General features: G+C 42.6%; 1 protein-coding gene across 3 annotated transcripts in view; it reads left to right on the top strand.

Moving 5' to 3' along the window:
• Window positions 1-18,581, top strand: part of tulp4a (TUB like protein 4a) — a 29,836-nt gene extending 11,255 nt beyond the window's left edge. Inside the window, exons 3-14 of one of the 3 annotated variants that reach the window (XM_071479369.1) lie at window positions 2,098-2,226; window positions 3,417-3,578; window positions 4,119-4,299; window positions 7,801-7,908; window positions 8,101-8,267; window positions 8,916-9,140; window positions 9,301-9,535; window positions 10,546-10,690; window positions 11,250-11,421; window positions 11,649-11,739; window positions 11,855-15,408; window positions 15,582-18,581. In XM_071479369.1, coding sequence (XP_071335470.1) covers window positions 2,098-2,226; window positions 3,417-3,578; window positions 4,119-4,299; window positions 7,801-7,908; window positions 8,101-8,267; window positions 8,916-9,140; window positions 9,301-9,535; window positions 10,546-10,690; window positions 11,250-11,421; window positions 11,649-11,739; window positions 11,855-15,408; window positions 15,582-15,698 — 5,286 coding nt within the window. In that variant the 3' untranslated portion in view covers window positions 15,699-18,581. Of the gene's footprint in view, window positions 1-2,097; window positions 2,227-3,416; window positions 3,579-4,118; window positions 4,300-7,800; window positions 7,909-8,100; window positions 8,268-8,915; window positions 9,141-9,300; window positions 9,536-10,545; window positions 10,691-11,249; window positions 11,422-11,645; window positions 11,740-11,854; window positions 15,409-15,581 lie in introns of all 3 variants that reach the window. The other 2 variants (XM_071479368.1, XM_071479370.1) reach the window with 2 other exon arrangements.
• Window positions 18,582-18,613: the final 32 nt, after the last annotated feature.

Raw genomic sequence — 18,613 nt, 5'->3', positions numbered from 1 at the left:
GTTCTCTAAGGATAACGCTGTTACAAGACAGTGACAAATAGGGAATTGTTGGGAACCGCAGACTAAATATCATTGGTAACAGGAGTTACCTCAGTGTTGCTTCTGTAATTGCACAGAAACATCTTCTGCTGGAAATTTTTCTTTTTACCCTTTGTTAGGACTTTGTAAGATCATTATTTATGTACAGTGCAGTAAAAATTCCCCTTTATATAACCTACCTTTAAAAAAAAAAAAAAAAAAAAAAAAATAGACCCACCTTAGCAAACGTTGCCTGGGATTTCTCCCACCACAGTGTTTAACAACTTCCTAACACTGCGACATGCTACAGAGTTTTAACTGTGAGGTGAAATTTTGATGTGATTGCTCAGTCACGTGCTGAACTTGTTATCAGTGTAGTTACAGATGACAATTTAAACAATGTTCTCATTCATTAAATATATGGCCTTGACTATGATGTAGCACCACTACTCTTTGTCCCTGAAGCTTAATCAGCCCAGTATAATATTTTATTAAAAAGGAAGTCGTTTTTTCTGACATCAGCGGAGTCACTCTTTATTCTGGGTGAGTGGGGCGCCTCCAACACTGAAGGATGCTGACTAGCAAGATTTTTTTTAAAAATCCAGTTTTGCAGCACTGTACTGTTACAGTTCTGTGCTTATTTATTTTTTGTGCAAAGACTGTGTCAATTTAGCCTGTAATGAATCAGGTTGCATTGGTGTAAGAAGACGTTGTATCGTGTACAGCTGGAGGAATGATTGTGTGCTTTGGAGGAAAATAAAATTGTTGTATGAACACACAGTTAATGCCACCTGTTCGACTGGTTGTGTGAAGGGGATGATGTTGTTTGGGGAAAAAAGAGCAAGACTGGCTGGCTTATCCAACTCTCAGCCACTGATCTGTTGGACTTGAACTCAGAGAGCGTAAGCCCCGCTAAAACCTGTCCTGTGTTGTGTGTTCGAGCGTGTACAGCCCACGTGCTTCACTCAGCGAGAGCAGAGCTGCTCCCTGCTTAGGATTATTCCTCTGGGAATAGGCTGAGTCACGCTACAGAAGACCAGACAGAAAGAGACAGAGAGAGGGGAGGTAGCTGGATGGAGTTTGTGAAGGGTGCCTTTAAGATGGGTGACACTGACAAAGAAAGAGGTTATGAACAGTTTGATCTATATTGCTCCCTGCCAGTGATCAACACTGTCCTCTGCAGCTCATCCCTCAGGGTAATGATGATCCATCTTTCTATCCACTGACCTCAGGGCAAATATAGAAACCCATGCATCTGTGAGACACTGCTGTTAGTGGTTGCACAGTTTACTATTTAGACCACAATATAGTATTTTCTGTAGGGACATTCATGCATCAGTGCACTCTGAGTATTCCTTCAGTTTCTCCTTATTTCCTTTCTTTGCATCTGTCACTGTTGCTTTCTCTTGTAAATTTAGACATTTACCTTAAATTCTACTATCTCCAAAAATCCGTTTTAGTAAACTAACTGCTTTCAGTAAAGTGGGAAGTAGAAACATACACATCATCTGCTACCCACTAGACTCAAGTGACAAACCAGGAGGAACACTTAGGAATATCCATGTTTGAAAAAGGAGTGTGGTATAGGCGGACAGGAAATAGAATAATTGAGTCTCATTGTCTTTAATATTCAGGATATTAGCAGCTCCTTTGCGACTTTTTCAAAATGAGGTTAACCCACTTTGTGATGTATTTTCATCTGGTTTAATGCTAAATTTAGCACCTTGAAATGTGGGAACTTGGATTTTGCTTCCTGCATTTTTAGGCATTCAGCCGATGTTCTCATTTAGAGCAATTTACACTGAGTGTGCAGGCAAGAGTTCAGTGTCTTGATCAAGGGCACTGTGTTGTTCATTATCTTACATTATCTGTTATAGGTAAGAGGGCAAAGCTGTGTCACAGGAAGGCCATTGCTGAATTCTTTGCCACACTCCACACAACACAATCTGATTTCCATTGTCTGTCTGAAAATACTTGTTTCACTAGGAGACACTGACAGGGACAGAAACATTAGCTGTTATGAGGATGCAGAGCTCTGACTGATTTTCCCCTTTTATTTCTTTTGCTTTGTGTCTTAAGGTGGTGTTGGTGCGGTGGAATGAGCCCTTTCAGAAACTGGCCACCTGTGATACAGATGGAGGGATCTTTGTTTGGATCCAGTACGAGGGTCGCTGGTCTGTGGAGCTTGTCAACGACCGTGGAGCTCAGGTAAGATATATTACACAGAAACAGGACATGATCTAAATCATTCGTATTGTACTTTGCACTGACACAGAATATGGAAAGCACAAATAAAAGTAATATTTGTGAAAATATAAGGGGGTGAATACAAATTGTTGAAGCACAATAAACAACAGTACTGGGGGCAAAACACACAGCAGCAACAACTTATACTTAAACTAAAAAAGTAGTGATTTACACAAGTGGGTCCGAATATAATGGGATGTGAGTCTCATTAATCTATCTAATTTATGTCTATATTTATATCTGTATCTAATCTATCTAATCTAGGAAAGTTCAAATAAATCTTAATTCATGCGCATTCCACCATATTGTGACTGGCTGAGCCATTTGCCTCTAACATTTCACATGCTAATTTAGAAAATAACTGCCAACATATGATGCGTAGGCTTCATCCATCAATCACTGTCATCTGCTGAGCTCAGTGTGACACATCCTGACAGCATCTTATCTTTTGTGATCAATTTAGTTAGCAGATGACAGTCTAAACAATTGGCTCACTCTTTAAATATCTGGCCTTTGCCATTTGAAATAGTGCCTCTGCTCTTTTCCTCTAGAATTTTCTTTTTTTTTTTGTCATACAAGTGTAGTAATCTGCACAGACATCAGCAGAGGCAGTCTTTTCAGTTAAAGTGGATCCTTTCACTATTAACAGTTTGCAGGATGCTATATTTTTTGATTCGCCTTATTCAGAGGTATTCTGACAGCACTGGTCTCTGTTAATACTGGGATAAAACTAAATTTCAAAGTAACAACACTAAGTGACTCGTAAACGTCTCACTAGTGGCTCCTAGAGGCCGCTCTCTTCTTAACATTTCAAAATGTTCTGAAATGACTGTCTTCATCTTTGGAGCCCTGATAGTGAGAGTGCTGGGGCATGTGAACATTATTAATAAAGAGTTATTCCCCAGAGCTCAAGCTGTTATCTGAAAGTATCTTGTTTACCCAACTGTCTAAAAATCAAGATATTGAGTTAACTATGACATATGACAAAAGAAAAGCAGCAGATCCTCAAATTTGAAATCACTGACTTATACAATTAATCAATTATCATAATAGCTGCCAATTCATTTTCTGTCAGTCAACTAATCGTTTCAGTTCTTCATTACAAAAGTACAGTTGAAGTGACTTAACTGACATTTTTTGTCCCCTTTTAGGTGAGTGACTTCACCTGGTCCCATGATGGCACCCAGGCTCTCATCTCCTACCGTGATGGCTTTGTCCTGGTGGGATCAGTCAGTGGGCAGAGACACTGGTCCTCCGAGATCAACCTGGAAAGCCAGATTACCTGTGGTATCTGGACTCCCGATGACCAGCAGGTAACACACACACACACACACACACACACACACACACAACAGAATTGTGATATGCACAACGATCCCCCCCCAGCACTATGCCAGCCTTTGAATGTTAATAGATGCAGAAGTTTTAGATTTTCATTTGCCACTTTTAGTATGTAGACTTGTCATTCAGAAGGCAGACACAGGCCCTGAGGGAGATCAGCTGTGAGTGACGGCAAGCATTCTTTGTCTTGAATGTGTTGTGTTTTGTTAGGCTATGCATTTGCTTTCATGCTGTTACATTGTCAGTTCAGGTGGGATGTCATCAAGCTTTCAGTATGTATATGTGTCTCTGTCTTTATTCATCACCTTTATCCCATTTATGTCTATTCCTTGAAGTTGTTTTCAAAGCGATATACATTGCTCTGTTCTTTCTTTGCTCTCTTTCATCTCCTTTTTTATTTCTAAGCATGCATCCTTGTCCATCTGTGTTCTTCTGTCTTGGTGTCACAGCTCATTTTCTCTCAGTCTCTCTTTCTTCTTCTCCCTAATAACCCTTTACTTTTTCTGTCCCAGGTGTTGTTTGGTACTGCAGACGGACAGGTGATAGTGATGGACTGCCACGGGCGCATGCTCGCCCACATACTGCTGCATGAGTCGGATGGCATTGTCAGCATGTCCTGGAACTACCCCAGTTTCCTGGTGGAGGACAGCAGTGAGAGTGACACAGACTCTGACGACTACTCCCCACCTCAAGGTTGGCTCAGGGTTTTATTTGAATAGTAGACTCTTAACTGTGACATGCTCATACCCCTCACCTTTAACCTTCAGTCTCTACAGGGACCTCATGGTGGCTTCGAGATTGGCTTAGAAAAGAAACATATCGTATAAATGCAACAAGCCTAGTTCAATTTCAGCCAGGGACTTTTGTTGCTTGTCACACACCTCTTGCTATCCATATTTCCTGTCTACCTCACTGAAATCTAAAAAGGGCAGAAGGAATAATAACATGATACATACAGTAATAACAATAATAACAGGAATAATACACAAAAAACAACTTGTTAGTTTAGCCATTTCACTCAAAGGTGCATCTTTTCTTTCATTTCTCCTTTGCAATACTTAAATCTGTTGACAATAATGTTTGAAACATTTCCAAATCTGCAGCAGTTATCTTCGAACATGGAGTTTGTTGAACATGGAGATGAGTAATTTAACACTTTTGACAAGAGTAATGTACTGCATTCCACCTTCATAGAAACAAGAGCTAGATGTCATTTTATTTGTTGTTTGTCTTCTTCTGTGTTAAGTAAGAACCTTTTCTGCGGTGTTGTGTGGAGTTTAGGTTTTGCAGCATGACTGGTTCACACAGCAGCTACAACAAAAGTGTCTGCATTAGCCACGCAGTGAAAGCAGCGCATTAGCAGCAGCTGCAGTCCCTCGTCAGTAGCTACATCACATTCATTCAAGTTCAACCACAGTACTGCTGTGTACTCAGAAGCACAGACAGAGCTCATAGTCCAATATGCAATCATGTACTTATGAGCCTAAAAAGAGCTTTGCGTAGTAGTACATGGGGTAGTACATTCCAAGCAGTGGCAAGTTGTTCCAATCAAAGCTATATATGTCACATTTTGTGAGCCATTTTTCCTGGGAAAACACAGTTTTATTTTGTTTGATGTTAACTGTTGAGCTGAAGTGCAAAATGTATTCACAGAGGCTTAAAGTTAGAAATACAAATCATTTGTGACGATGATCTCAGAAGCAAACTCAGTAAGGCAAACCATTTGATGGAGCCTGAGAAGTGGGAGGGGGATAATTTTAACTATTTTCCACTTCTCTGCCAGTTGTGGAGACAGGGGGAGAGACGCATTAAAACAAAAGAATTGAAATGGAAGGTGGGTGGGCGGTGGTGGTGAAAGGTGGAGGGCAGAAGGTGAAGGAGGAACGCAGTGAAAAAGAGCTCTCCCGCCATTGGGCTGTCATTGCCACTGGACCTCCTGTTTGCTCTTTATGGTGCAAAGGGTGTTGTCATAACAGCAGCAGCTGTCACAGTGTAAGTGTGTGCGTCACTGGCCATTTGTGTGGCAGTGGAAAAAAAGACCCCTCTGCCGAAATTATGTGTTAATCTCCTCTGTGTTTTCAATTGCACTGTCTTTAACTTAATCCCCAGTACTCTCATAAAATAAGGTTACCTACAATGTCAAGGATATAGCCCTGGTACTTCAGAGTGATGCCACAGTTGACTGCATTGCTTTTTTTTTTTAGCACTGGGGTCTGAGCAGCCTTCTTTACAGCACAGTCTACAACCTGAAGAAAGAAAATGGAAAAAAAATAGTTGGAACAGTTGCAGAGTAAATACTTATTCCCCACTTGTAGATTTCCATCCAACTAATTTATTTTTAGATTGTCATGATTAATTTTGTTAATCATCTAATGATGCATGCCATTTCGGCTTTTCTTTTATGGCTTCCCGTACTGTCAACTTACACATAAGTACACAAGAGTAGTAATTAAGAATAGTCAAAAGTGAGTCTGGGAGTACATCTGCTGAGTTTGCTGTGCAATGCAAATGCATAAATGACCAGTGTGTATCTAGTACACTGGGATGTGAGCAATCACTCAGGGGAAGAGTTGCATGTGGTTAGCTTTCCCCACCCTCCTGCTGCTTTCACTGTGTACACCAGCCCATGTAACACACTCATGTTTATTGGTTCCTGTCTTGTCTTTTTACCTCCTTTTCTCTTCACTTTCATCACTCCCAGTTGCTAAGGCTGAACTACTGAGGGTCTGTCCTTATCCCGCTGTGCTATTTTTTTTTTTTTTTTTTAATTCTTCCCCTCACTGTGGGCCAAGTGGTAAGCTGAAAAGTGCTTGCCTTAGCTGGAACACTGATTATGCTCTAAATCACTAATTAAACTAGTCAATAGTAATTGATTGGACCTGACAGAAATTATCTCTCAAGTCGACAATCTGACTGAGACACCGGGCCGCCTCTTCCTCGGCCTGCCAGATCTCTCTGTCATGATATATGATGATGACCTATTATCACTGCAAAGCACAGCACAACACGCTGCATTTACAGCAGCGTCATATATATATGATTTAATGCAGCACCCATTGTAAACTGATTGCTATAAGGAAGTAGTAACTGTTATTGGGCTGAGAGTCAATCAGAGGTGGATATTTTATTTGTGCTGGTATTTTGGTCATTGCAGGACTATGTGAATGGACAGAGTACAGGAAATTTTAATGGAAAATGTATAGGTTATTGTCTGAAGGTGTTTTATGAATAGCACTTTGATGCCTCCTGTTTGCAGCAGTGAGATGTGCTGAGTGTGTTTTATTGCAGTTGCGTGTTCTCGTGAATAGGGAACAGTGGAAACTCACTGAAAATGAAATACAGTTGCCTCGGATATGGACCTGTCCTAGCCTCTCTCATAACAGCCCTCAACTACACCTGCAGTAAACACACAAAGCCTCACAAATACACACACAGACATACATAACCACACACATGCACACACACTGTGTTCCTTGTGTCCAATCTGTTTTTATGGCCCACTCTGGAAATGCATATTGATCACTGGATGCTCTTTAGGTTACCAGTATGATACCTCATTCGTGGCAACTAACAATTCTTTTCACTGTCAATTTATCTGCTGAGTTTTCTAAAGTCCAAGGGGATTCCATCAACATGCTTGTTTTGTCCAACCAACTCTCCAAAACCTAAAGATTCAGTTTGCTATCAAGTAAGGTGGAGAAAAGCAGCAAATCTTCATAACTGAGAAGCTGGAACTAGGCAGTCTTTGGCATTTTTGCTTGAAAAAAGAATCGGTGAATTGCTTATCAAAATAGTTGCTGAAATTGGTTGATCAATTACTTGATTGACTAATTTATCAATCAATTAATCATTTCCACTCTACTCTTAATATATGTCAGCTTAGATTGTGGATGTAATAAGCTTTAATGTTATTTACCGTCTGTGTTTTGCTATATAAAGTTAAAACCCCAGATAAAACTGTGGTAGAATTATTTATTGCATTGTATTCAGTGCACTGGTGTGTATAATTATAACTCTAGTCCACCCTTGACAGACATTTATTGACATCCACTGTCAGTGCCACATTACTTAAACGTATTAGCGTGCAAGTTATAGTTTTGTTCATAGATGAACAGTTTGCAGTTGATAGAAGTGTACTTTAAACTGTCTGTCTCCTCATCTAAGATGCTTGTGTTGTTCTCTGTCTCCTCTCAGTGCACAGCCAGAAGCCACTGCTGACAGTCAGCTTCACCTCTGGTGACATCAGCCTGATGAACAACTATGATGACCTCTCTCCCACCCTCATTCGCACTGGTCTGAAAGGTGTGACACCAGAGTGTTCCAGCAACTTTGTCTCTTCCTTTGTTTCATTGTTTCTCTCACTCACTTTTTTTTTATACCAGTTACAAATTATGTCTCAAGAAATGTTGTGTTTCCTTTCTTTTGTCAAAACTGGCTGCATATGTTGATGTTCATAACATTATAAGACCTTTTCCTTCTTGCTCTGTTCTGTAGATGTGGTGGTCCAATGGTGCTCACAGGGGGACCTCCTTGCAGTGGCTGGGATGGAGAGGACACTCCTCTCCCCTGACCCATCGTGTCCTCCGTCCACCAGGAATGCCATTGTCAAATTCTACAATGTTCAGGGTGAACACATCTACACACTGGACACACCAGCACAGGTGACCCTCTTTAACAGAATCAAGCCTGGTTAAAAAGTCCTCTGAGGCACAATACTCAGATTACTTTTTTATGGTTACAAGTTTTACTCAATGTGTTATGAGCTGGCTCTGCAGACTTTTATATCCATCCTCAGTGACTCGAATCTTCTTCTGTCTGTATTTAAAGACTTAAATGGTCACTAGCTGTGATAAAACCTGCCAACTGGTTGTCATCCTAGGAAAAAACATTGTAATATGATACTTTAATTAGATTATTGGTAAATGACCTGTGAAACAACAGAGTACATTAAGTAACAACTCGCTTGAAACATAGATTGAAGTCGGAAAGGTAACATCTGCTGGATTACACATCTGTGCAGTTTTACCAAGTGAATCACATTTCCACTCATGGACCAAGGTCTGCCCAGCAGTCTACCATAAACATGCACATACCCTCATCTTTTTGTAAAATCTTTTTGAAGAGGACCGCTGTCCTCAGAATTCACTCTAAGAAATGTGCTCCGTCAAAGTTGCAAAGTCCAAGAAAGAATTTGATTACTGCCATATGTGTCAGCAACCCTAACATTCACCAATCTTTCATGCTTGTCATTGACCTTGTGAAAGGATGTGGTGCACTCTCTAATGCCTGTCTTCTCCATTATCCCGCAGCGCCCGATCACCACGCTGTGCTGGGGTCACCGGGACTCTCGACTGTTCTTGGCGTGTGGCCCGGCGCTTTACGTTGTCCGAGTGGAGCACCGCGTTGCCAGCCTGCAGCTACTCTGTCAGCAGGGCATCGCCACAGCAGTGAAGGAGGAAAAAGATGTTGCCAAGCTCACCATGCCTTCCCGCCTCTCTTCTTACGTCACTGCCGCTTTCATCCCCACCATCAAGGTAACACAAGACATGACTAAGATGAGCATCCTCTATAAAAATGACCCTCAGGAAAGTGAAGATTGAACCGGCAGCTGAAGACTAGTATAAGAAAACTAAGCAAAACACTGAATAAAATCAGATTCTGAACTACTCAGTAACCTCACGTTTTTTCTTCTAGCCCCCCATCCCCGATCCCAACAACATGCGTGATTTTGTGAGCTACCCAACAGCTGGGAACGAGCGTCTGCACTGTACCATGAAACGTACAGAGGATAACCCTGAGGTGGGGGGGCCCTGCTACACTCTGTACCTGGAGTACCTAGGAGGTCTGGTGCCTATCCTCAAGGGCAGACGAATAAGTAAACTGCGCCCAGAGTTTGTCATTATGGATCCCAAGACAGATGGGAAAACAGGTAGAACTGAGCTTCTTTCATATTGGCAACCTAACAGAATGTAATAACCTGACAAATATAATTTCCTAATTAACATGTTTGAAGATCAGGATGTACAGTCCAATCACTGATACCTGGCACATTTCAGTCAGCTGTTAAATATAAAGACAACATTTGTTTATACAGCAGGGACTTATAAATATAAGCTAGTAAAACTAAGCTCTCCATTTATGGAAATTATCCTTCCATTTAAAGGCTGAACTTTCATAGCCTTAAAGTATATCATAATTTGACTCACCTCTAACTCCCATGTCTTTGTTGTTGGATCAATAGTAGTAGTGCCGTGGTTTAATCCAAACTCATTTTTTGCAGTTTGTCTACATATTTCTGAAAATTTGAATTGCTAAATGTATTCCTCTCAGACATATTTGCCTGCTCCAGTACTTTTCCAGTTATTTGAGTTTCCTAAGATGGAACTCAGTGAGTTAGTATGTTTTAGTCACATAAGGCAGATTGGGCCCATGTTAATTAAAAGCTGCTTAATGGGGACTCTGATGGCCCCTGGGTTCCTCATAAATCAAGCCACCCCCACAGCACAGTGATGAATGAAGCCAGCCATGAAATGGTTCCAGCCCATTCAGACTTTAATGCCCATCAAATAAATTAGCTTGACTTAAACTAGAGCAGCAGTGGTCCACAAGTCCCATACGAATGAGGGAACAGAGAAGAATCGAGAACTGCTGAAAATAGTCTTTTGGCAATTATAGCAATAATTGCCAAAAGACTATTTTCTAGAGCATCTCATATTTGTTCCAATCTTTGCTTATTGATTTAATCCCTTTGAAACAGCAAGATCATGCACATTTTAGCAGGGGTGATCACAGGGGTAGAAGTTGGCTGCATGGTTGTAGATGAAAGAACAAATAACACCACATATTAAGTAAAGTTTATCTTGAGAACTCCTCACTGATAACCCATTTGCTCAAAAGTAACACCATTCTTTCTCCCATAATCCTATTTTCTCTCCTCAGATGAGATATATGGCAACAGTCTAATATCTGCCATGATCGACAGCTGTAACTGCTCAGACTCCAGTGACATTGAGCTGAGTGATGACTGGATTGGCAAGAAATCTCCAAAGATATCCAGGGGCAGCAAATCCCCCAAACTGCCCAGGTACTGCCCAGAGACTTGACCTGTGTGCACTGCAGCATGTCATCTCTAACTAATATTTCCTGTTTTATGTGTTGTTTCCCCAATAGCAGTCAACAGTCCATGTGAAACAATCAGTCTGCAAGTTTCCACAGTATTAAATAAGTGGGATCAAAAGAGTTTTTGTTAATATATTGCAGTTATTATTGCAGTTATTATACAGTTTAACATGTTTCTGTGAAAGGAGAGAACCAAAGGATGAATTCTGATTTTTCTGACTTTTTTTTTTTTTAAACATCTGTTTAACTGTTACATTATCCTAGAACAACATGAAAACATAGCAATGAACTTCTACATGAATGTTAAATGACTATTTTGCCTTTTCTAAATTTATATATCGGCCCGATACAATGTTGTACCAGAATAAGTGTAACTGTGCATAGTATCTTATGGATGCTATGCACATAAACCTTCCTACATTAACCCTTTGCATCAATGATGCATTTGAATGGAATATTCTTCGTTTGTTTTTTGTTTTACTGCATGCCTAAACTTTCTTTTTTATTTGCTACCTTCTCTGTAGAGACTTAGTTTGTCCCTTTACCAACAGGATCAACATTGATCCCAGAAAATCGCCGAAACTGTCCCGTGCTACACAGGAGATCTCCAGGTCACCACGGTTACCAATACGGAAACCCTCTATTGGTTCACCTAGTCTAACACGAAGGGAATTTCCTCTTGATGACATCACTCAGGTAAAACTCAAGTCTTTGACCCAAATTATTTGCCCCAATAACTTCATCAGTAGTTCAGTGTTGACTGGTTGGGAAGCCGGTGAGGGGTCAGTGCTGTCACCTGTGGATTAGTCTGGTAGTGTAGGCAATGTTGCTTAATGATAAGCTCACATATAAATATAGGCATTTTATAGATTTTTGCACGCTTACAGAAAATAATAATTCTTTTTGTTCCTGTCTTGCAGCAGAATTACCTTGCTCAGGTCACATCCAATATTTGGGGAACAAAGTTCAAGATAGTGGGGTTGGCCACATTCTTGCCAACTAATCTGGGTGCAGGTAACCACATCCACATCCACATCGTTGTCTTTGGCAAGTTAAAGTTATTGAATAAATGAATAGCATTTGTCTTTATTTTTCATTTGCTCATTTTACCCTACCCCTCTCTCCTCAGTCATCTACAAGACGAGCCTCCTCCATCTGCAGCCCAGACAGATGACCATCTACCTGCCTGAGGTGCGGAAGATCTCCATGGACTACATAAATCTGCCCGTCTTCAGCCCCAACGTCTTCAGTGAGGATGAAGATGACCTGCCTGTTACAGGCCCTGCTGGTGGTGCCGATGACAACCCTCCCTGCACTGTCAACATCCCTATTGCTCCCATCCATAGCCCCGCCCAGGCCATGTCCCCAGCTCAAAGCATTGGTCTGGTGCAGTCACTCCTAGCCAACCAAAATGTTCAGCTGGACGTCCTAACAAATCCCACTGCAACCCCTGCTGGAGCAGCTGCTGGTGGGTCAGACCAAAGTCAGGACACTGTCCTGACAGCCCAGTACACAGTTCCGACCAGGTATTCCAGTCCTGGTCAGGTCATCTTTGGGGGACTGGAAATGGGTCGCCTAATGGTAGGACCTCCGCCTTCTCATCATCCATCACAACAACAACCAAATCACCATCAACAACAACAGCAGCAGCAACACCAACAACAGCAGCACCACCCACCACAAATTCAGCACCACCAACAACAACAGCTTCAGCAGCAACAGCAACTCCAACAACAACAACAGCTTCAACAGCTTCAACAGCTTCAACAGCTTCAGCAGCAACAGCAACAGCAGCAACAACAACAACAACAACAACAGCAGCAGCAGCAGCAGCAGCAGCAGCAGCAGCAGATGATGCTCCAGCACCAACACTTACAACAGCAGCAGCTTCAGCAACAGCACATTCAGCAGCAGCTTCAACACATGCAGCAGCAGCAACAGCAACAGCATCAACAGCATCAACAGCAACTCCAGCAGCACATACAGCAACAGCAACAACTACAACAGCAGCATCAACAACTTCAGCAGCAACTACAGCAACAACAACAAATGCATCATCAGCAGCAATCACAGCAGCAGCATCAGATGCAACAACAGCAGCATCAGATGCAACAACAGCAGCATCACCATCAACTTCAGCAACAGCTTCAGATTCAAATCCCTGTTCCCTCTATGTCAACAGGACAGCCCTCAGCTTCAGCTGTGCACCAGCTCCAACCCGGGGCGCTGCAGATCCAGATCCCTCATCCACCTGCTGATTTAGTGGTTGAGAGAGCAGTGGGGGGTGAACATGAGCACCTATTAAAAATCAAAACCACTCGGTCAACTCCACAGCTGGCTGAGGGTGATACTGTGGTGTTTAGTGCCCCTCTAGAGCTCAGCAAGATGAACCCTCCGCCCCCCTATCCTGGGACAGTGGCTGCTGCTGTGGCTGCTGCAGCAGCTGCTGCTGCCTCAGCATCGGCTTCTGCTACAGCCTCCAGTGCTGCACCTGGAACAGGAGGGGGAACCAGTGGGACTCCTCCTCCTGGTGACCTTTGTCTAAAGAAGGGAGAGTTTCCTCTTTATCCTTCAGGTCAGCAACAAGCGCAGTACCCCACACCACTGGGATATGAAAGGATAACAACATTTGACAGCAGTGGGAATGTGGAGGAAGTATGTCGTCCGCGAACGCGCCTTGTCTGCAATCAGAATGTCTACACACTCCAGGGACCTGGCAGCTCTGCCACTCTCAGGGTCACCTCTTCATCGTCCTCCTCTTCTGACAAGAAGATCCAGCTGCCCTATACTTCTGCCACTCTCAACAGACTCACAGCACCTCGCTATTCCATACCCAGTGGAGACCCACCCCCATACCCTGACACAGCCAACCAGAACAGTGCTGTTGGCAGGAACTCTGGACAGAGGCTTGATAGCAGTCTGATCCATGCCACTCTCAGGAGAAACAGCCGAGAGGCCGCCCTCAAAGTTTCCCAGATGCTGGAACCGCCTAGACCACTGCCCCCAAAGGCCAAAAATAGTGCACTAGCAGCCTCATTCCAGCAGAGGGTGCCAACAGCCTTATACACCTGCAGTCAGTGTAGCAGTGGATCCAGTGTTGGAAGTAGTGCCCCAGGGAGTGCTAATGGAATAGCAGGAGGAACTATTATCAGACAAGATTTCCCTCCCAGGAATGGGGCACCACACAGCACAGTTATTGTTCACTCCAACAGCGCTACTCCTCTGGCCTCCCAGTCCTCTTACAACCTGCTGAGCTCTCTTGAAGGATCTGGGACTGCAGCAGGAGGAGGAAGTAACAGAGACAGGGCTGATTATGTTAATTCAGCATTTAGTGAGGATGAAACACTGAATCAGACACTGAGGCATCTGGCTTTAGGAGGAAATGATGCATCAGGGCTAGTTGTCAAACGCCCACCTCCTTATCAGTGGGACCCAGCTGCCACAGAGGAGGTGTGGGTTCCTCAGGAACGGACAGCAACATTAAACCCCACTGGCCCCCCTGGACCCCACAAACCACCCCCACTTATTCTTAGCCCAGCACAGCACCTGGATGTTTCAAGGCTGCCTTTTGTTCTGTCTCCAAAGTCCCCCACCAGCCCCAGTGCTGCATCATTTCAAGCTGCAGCAGCAGCTGCAGGCTACCAAATCTCTCTGCAGTACCCTCCAGCAACTGCCTATTCTGGAGCCCAGCTCCAGCCCATCCCAGGATCACCACGCCCCTGCTCCTCCCCAAAGGAAGTGGTGGCACCTATACCCTTCTCACAGCAGGATGCAACCCTCATCTTACCTCCAGGTTACCCTGCAAACCTGGCAAATCTGGCCTGCTGCCCCCTCCCACCCATGTATCCAGGAGGTAGTACTTGTTCCGGACTTCCCATCCCTCCCATTGCCCTGCACACACCTTGGGGTACCTATAACTCTTGCCCGCCTATGCCCAGTCCTGCAGTGCCACTCCCACCCAAAGCATCCCACATGACAGTAGACAAAAATGTCCTCTCTCCTCCTCCTCCTCCTCCACCACCCCCTCCACCACCACCAGCAGAACTGCAGAACCATGGATTACAAGAGGCCATGGCAGAGGCTGGGGAAGGCTACCAGGAGGTGCTCTCCTTGACGGAGAGCCCTGTGCCACAGCGGTCTGAGAAGTTCAGCAAGAAGAACCGCAAGCGGGTGGATGGTCGGGCTGATGAGGCTAATGTGCCACCGCTGGCTGAAGGGAGCAAGTCGAAAAAGGAGGGCAGAGCTCTGGGTGATTTCAACTCACTCATCTCCAGTCCACGGCTGGGTGGAAGGGACAAGAAGAAGCTGAAGGGACAAAAAGAGCAGCAGCTGAAGGCTAAGAAACTGAATAAGGCCACTGCCAATAGCGAGTTCCAAGACAGTTCAGAAAGTGAGCCAGAGCTGTTCATCAGTGGGGATGAGCTGCTCAATCAGTGCCAGAGTGGTAAGAAGGGCTGGAAGAGTAAGAGGAACCTGAGGGCTGCCAGTGAACTTGATGAGATCAAATGTCGAAAGGCCAACGAGAAGGAGGACAGAGGGCTGGGCAGCCAGGGTTTTGTGTATGTCATGGCAAACAAGCAGCCACTGTGGAATGAAGCCACGCAGGTCTACCAGCTGGACTTTGGTGGACGCGTCACACAGGAGTCTGCCAAGAACTTTCAAATTGAACTGGAGGGCAGACAGGTAAGAGAGTCCCAGTTCAAGAAATAGCACTCCATGTATGTTGTTATCATAATGAAATGAACATTACAAGTATTACTGACTTGAAATACAGTGCACACAAGGACAAGATGTCAGTGAAAGTATCTTGTTTGCCTATAGGCTGTACTTACCATTTTGTTTGTGTTTTTACACAGGTGATGCAGTTTGGCAGGATTGATGGCAATGCCTACATCCTGGACTTCCAGTATCCCTTCTCTGCTGTTCAGGCCTTTGCAGTGGCTTTAGCCAATGTCACTCAACGCCTCAAATGAGATGTCCCATCCCTACTTACCCTGAGTTATATCTGGGATTTTAATGCAATCTGTTGAAGGGGCACAGTTGTTTCATTTGAGATTAATAAACTTTGATTTCAGAGAGAAGAGTAAAATCAGCCCTGGTCACAGAAAGAGATACAATCATGCTGCACTACACAATGCTGCCACTAGAAATGGTGCAATAAGCATTGGCTGCATTTGCCAAGGATGCCCTCAGATTTGCTCTGTTTGGAAGTCAGTGGCACCTTGCAATGCATGTAAGGCCAAAGAGCTGAGCTTTGGTAATCGTCATGCAAATAAATGCTGCTTTAGCGAGAAGATGTTTATAGACATGATAACCGATCGGTTAACTGAGAGAGGAATTGTCAAGAAGGTGCAGTTTTCAAAAGAGGCAGCAGTAATACTTGAAAATCACACTCTGGAGATCAAAGATTTTTTTTTCCCCAGAGCGCACAGGTACTACTGGGCACTGAAATCCATTGCTGTACAAAACTTCAGTGAAACAGTTACCACTTTATTATACTGCTTTTGCTTTTAGAATGTTACTAAGTGACTAAACTTGGTGGAGGGTAGGAGGGACTTTTTGTTTTAGCTCTCTGCCATTCCTTTTGCTCAGTCTATCTTATCTGGAATTGAGGTTTAGATATATGCATCCTTTAGGAGCATTACTAAGAGTTCACACTTCTCACTGTTGTGAAAGGTGTGTCACTGTTGGGAAGGTCAAGGAGTAAATATATCCTGAGATTAATTGCAGTCTTTTCCACATGGTTTCCTGGGACTTTGAAGGAAGAAGAAATGTTCCTCTGTTACATGGATTAATTTATATGTACATTTTGTTGTTTATCTATTCAGATATGAATTTTAACATTATTATCATTGTTTGTGATATACAATCTTCATACCCTGTCAACATGGATTTCAACTTACCTGCTTTATTTGGGAGACTGGTGACTGAATTTGAATAATGCTGTGGAATATTGAAGTGGGAGCAGTGTACAGAACAGCTCTGACTGTACTTAGGGAAATATCTACATATGGTAATATGGACATGAAAGAGGTCCCCAAGGCCTAGATTGAACAACTTAACCTGTGGCATGAAGTGATTTGTCACCTGCTGTCACTTCTGTGAAGTGAATATGTAGTTGGGGGGGGGGCTGTCCCTGCTGTTAAAGACCACACTAAACATGTAAGCAAGGTACAGGAAATATTTTTGTATATTTCACCTATGCCATTTCATACTCTTCAGAAGTCATGTAAATACATATCAGTCATGTAAATGTTGTAAAGAGACTAGGGTGACTTTGACAGATGTCTGTTTCCACCTGTTCCCACTGTGTTTTAAGTGTAATTTCAGGTGTGGAGCAAAGCTGTAGTACTGTTACACTCAACGGCTACAACCACAAAAAAGTTAACAGTTAAGCTGAAATCATTGTCACTGAATCTTTGAAGTCAGAAGTCCAATGAAGGATGAAGCTATTGAAATCTGTTCATTTAGTAAGCTGACACTGAAATCACTGAAAAGCTGGTTTATTATTATTTTTCTTTTCAGCCAATGAAGCTTGTGTTCATGTTTAAACTAAGGACACAGAGCAGGGCCAGCTGAGGGGCAAGAGTCGGCACATTGCAAATATCTGCAGTGGGTTTTATTTGTATAAGACGGTAGCCAAAATCACTAAAAATGACATATAATGTTTAGGCTTAATAACTCAAGGTCCGTGTAATTAGGGTCACCTCAAACATTTGTGCCAAAATATGTATTTGCTAAAATTTAGATTTGGAAAAAAATGCGCCAAGAAGGAACTGTAACTTAATACTTGGTATAAAGAAAGTTATCACTTTGGACCAGCTCTGCTTTGGTCTCTGAACTTATGAGATTATTATATGGGTTCGTTTGATTTGTCCAAATCACAACGAAATGCATGTTTGTCTGAGGAGGGTTGTAAGGACGGGGATTGGAAAAAAAAAAAAAAAGAAAAGTCTCTAATGATCCTAAAAAATGAAAAGAACATTAGCATGGCATAAAAAATAAAAAAAATCCACCTTTTTGTGTTAGTTGTGCAATACTTTCTTGGAAAAAAAAATCCTTTGTCATCACGTTTGACCACAGTTTGATACCGTTCCTTTAGTTCAGCATCTCAGTTGCTGGTCTGTATATTTTATTTATGGGATTATTTCCTAAAGGAGATATAGTATCTATACATACTGTATATTGTGGAGTTTTCTGAACATTTCTTTGTGTTGATAAAACTTTGTTACAAGTGTAGCCCAAATTGTGAGATTGGAATGCGGGGTGGGGTGGGGTGGGGTGGGGTGGGGTGAGGTTGGGAAGGGGCAATTTATCTGTGTTTTGTGCAGTTTGCATTGGATGGAAAAGATGTGAATGAGTCAGTGCCCAGTTTAGTGTAGCTGGTAGACTAGTTATGTAGAGTGTAACTGTCAAGTCAAGGTGTGTCTGTATTCAACTGTGCAGTCTACCAATCCCATCAGTGTTAAATCTATTATCTTCAAATGTGTGTGGGGTCATGGCTTCTTACACATACACACACATCATTCACATAAGTTCACAAGTGTAAGCCACTGAGTTCATGTTCAGAATTGCCTGTGGACTTAGGTTAAGGACTCACATTGAACTGATTTTATGAGATGACCTGTTGCAGATATTGTAGGATTTGGCTTTTCTTTAGAAAAGATATGTGCTTTGTATTTGTAGATGTAGACTTAAATGACAAAAACACTTGAAAAAAAAAAAAAATCTGAGTCTGATTTGGTGACTGAACGTTTATAGTGAATGGATAGTAAGGCATGCCATGTAAATTATTTTATAATTGTATATGTCACGCATCTTTTGAATAAAACGTCATTGTTTCAGAAAAAAACAAACACTTTTGTCTCCTAAATATATCCAGTAAAAT

This window comes from Trachinotus anak, unplaced genomic scaffold (genome assembly GCF_046630095.1).
Source record: "Trachinotus anak isolate AG129_WGS33_773 ecotype Australia unplaced genomic scaffold, CSIRO_AGI_Tana_v1 ptg000005l, whole genome shotgun sequence".
Lineage (NCBI taxonomy): Eukaryota > Metazoa > Chordata > Actinopteri > Carangiformes > Carangidae > Trachinotus > Trachinotus anak.
This window is presented reverse-complemented; position numbering and strand designations above follow the sequence as displayed.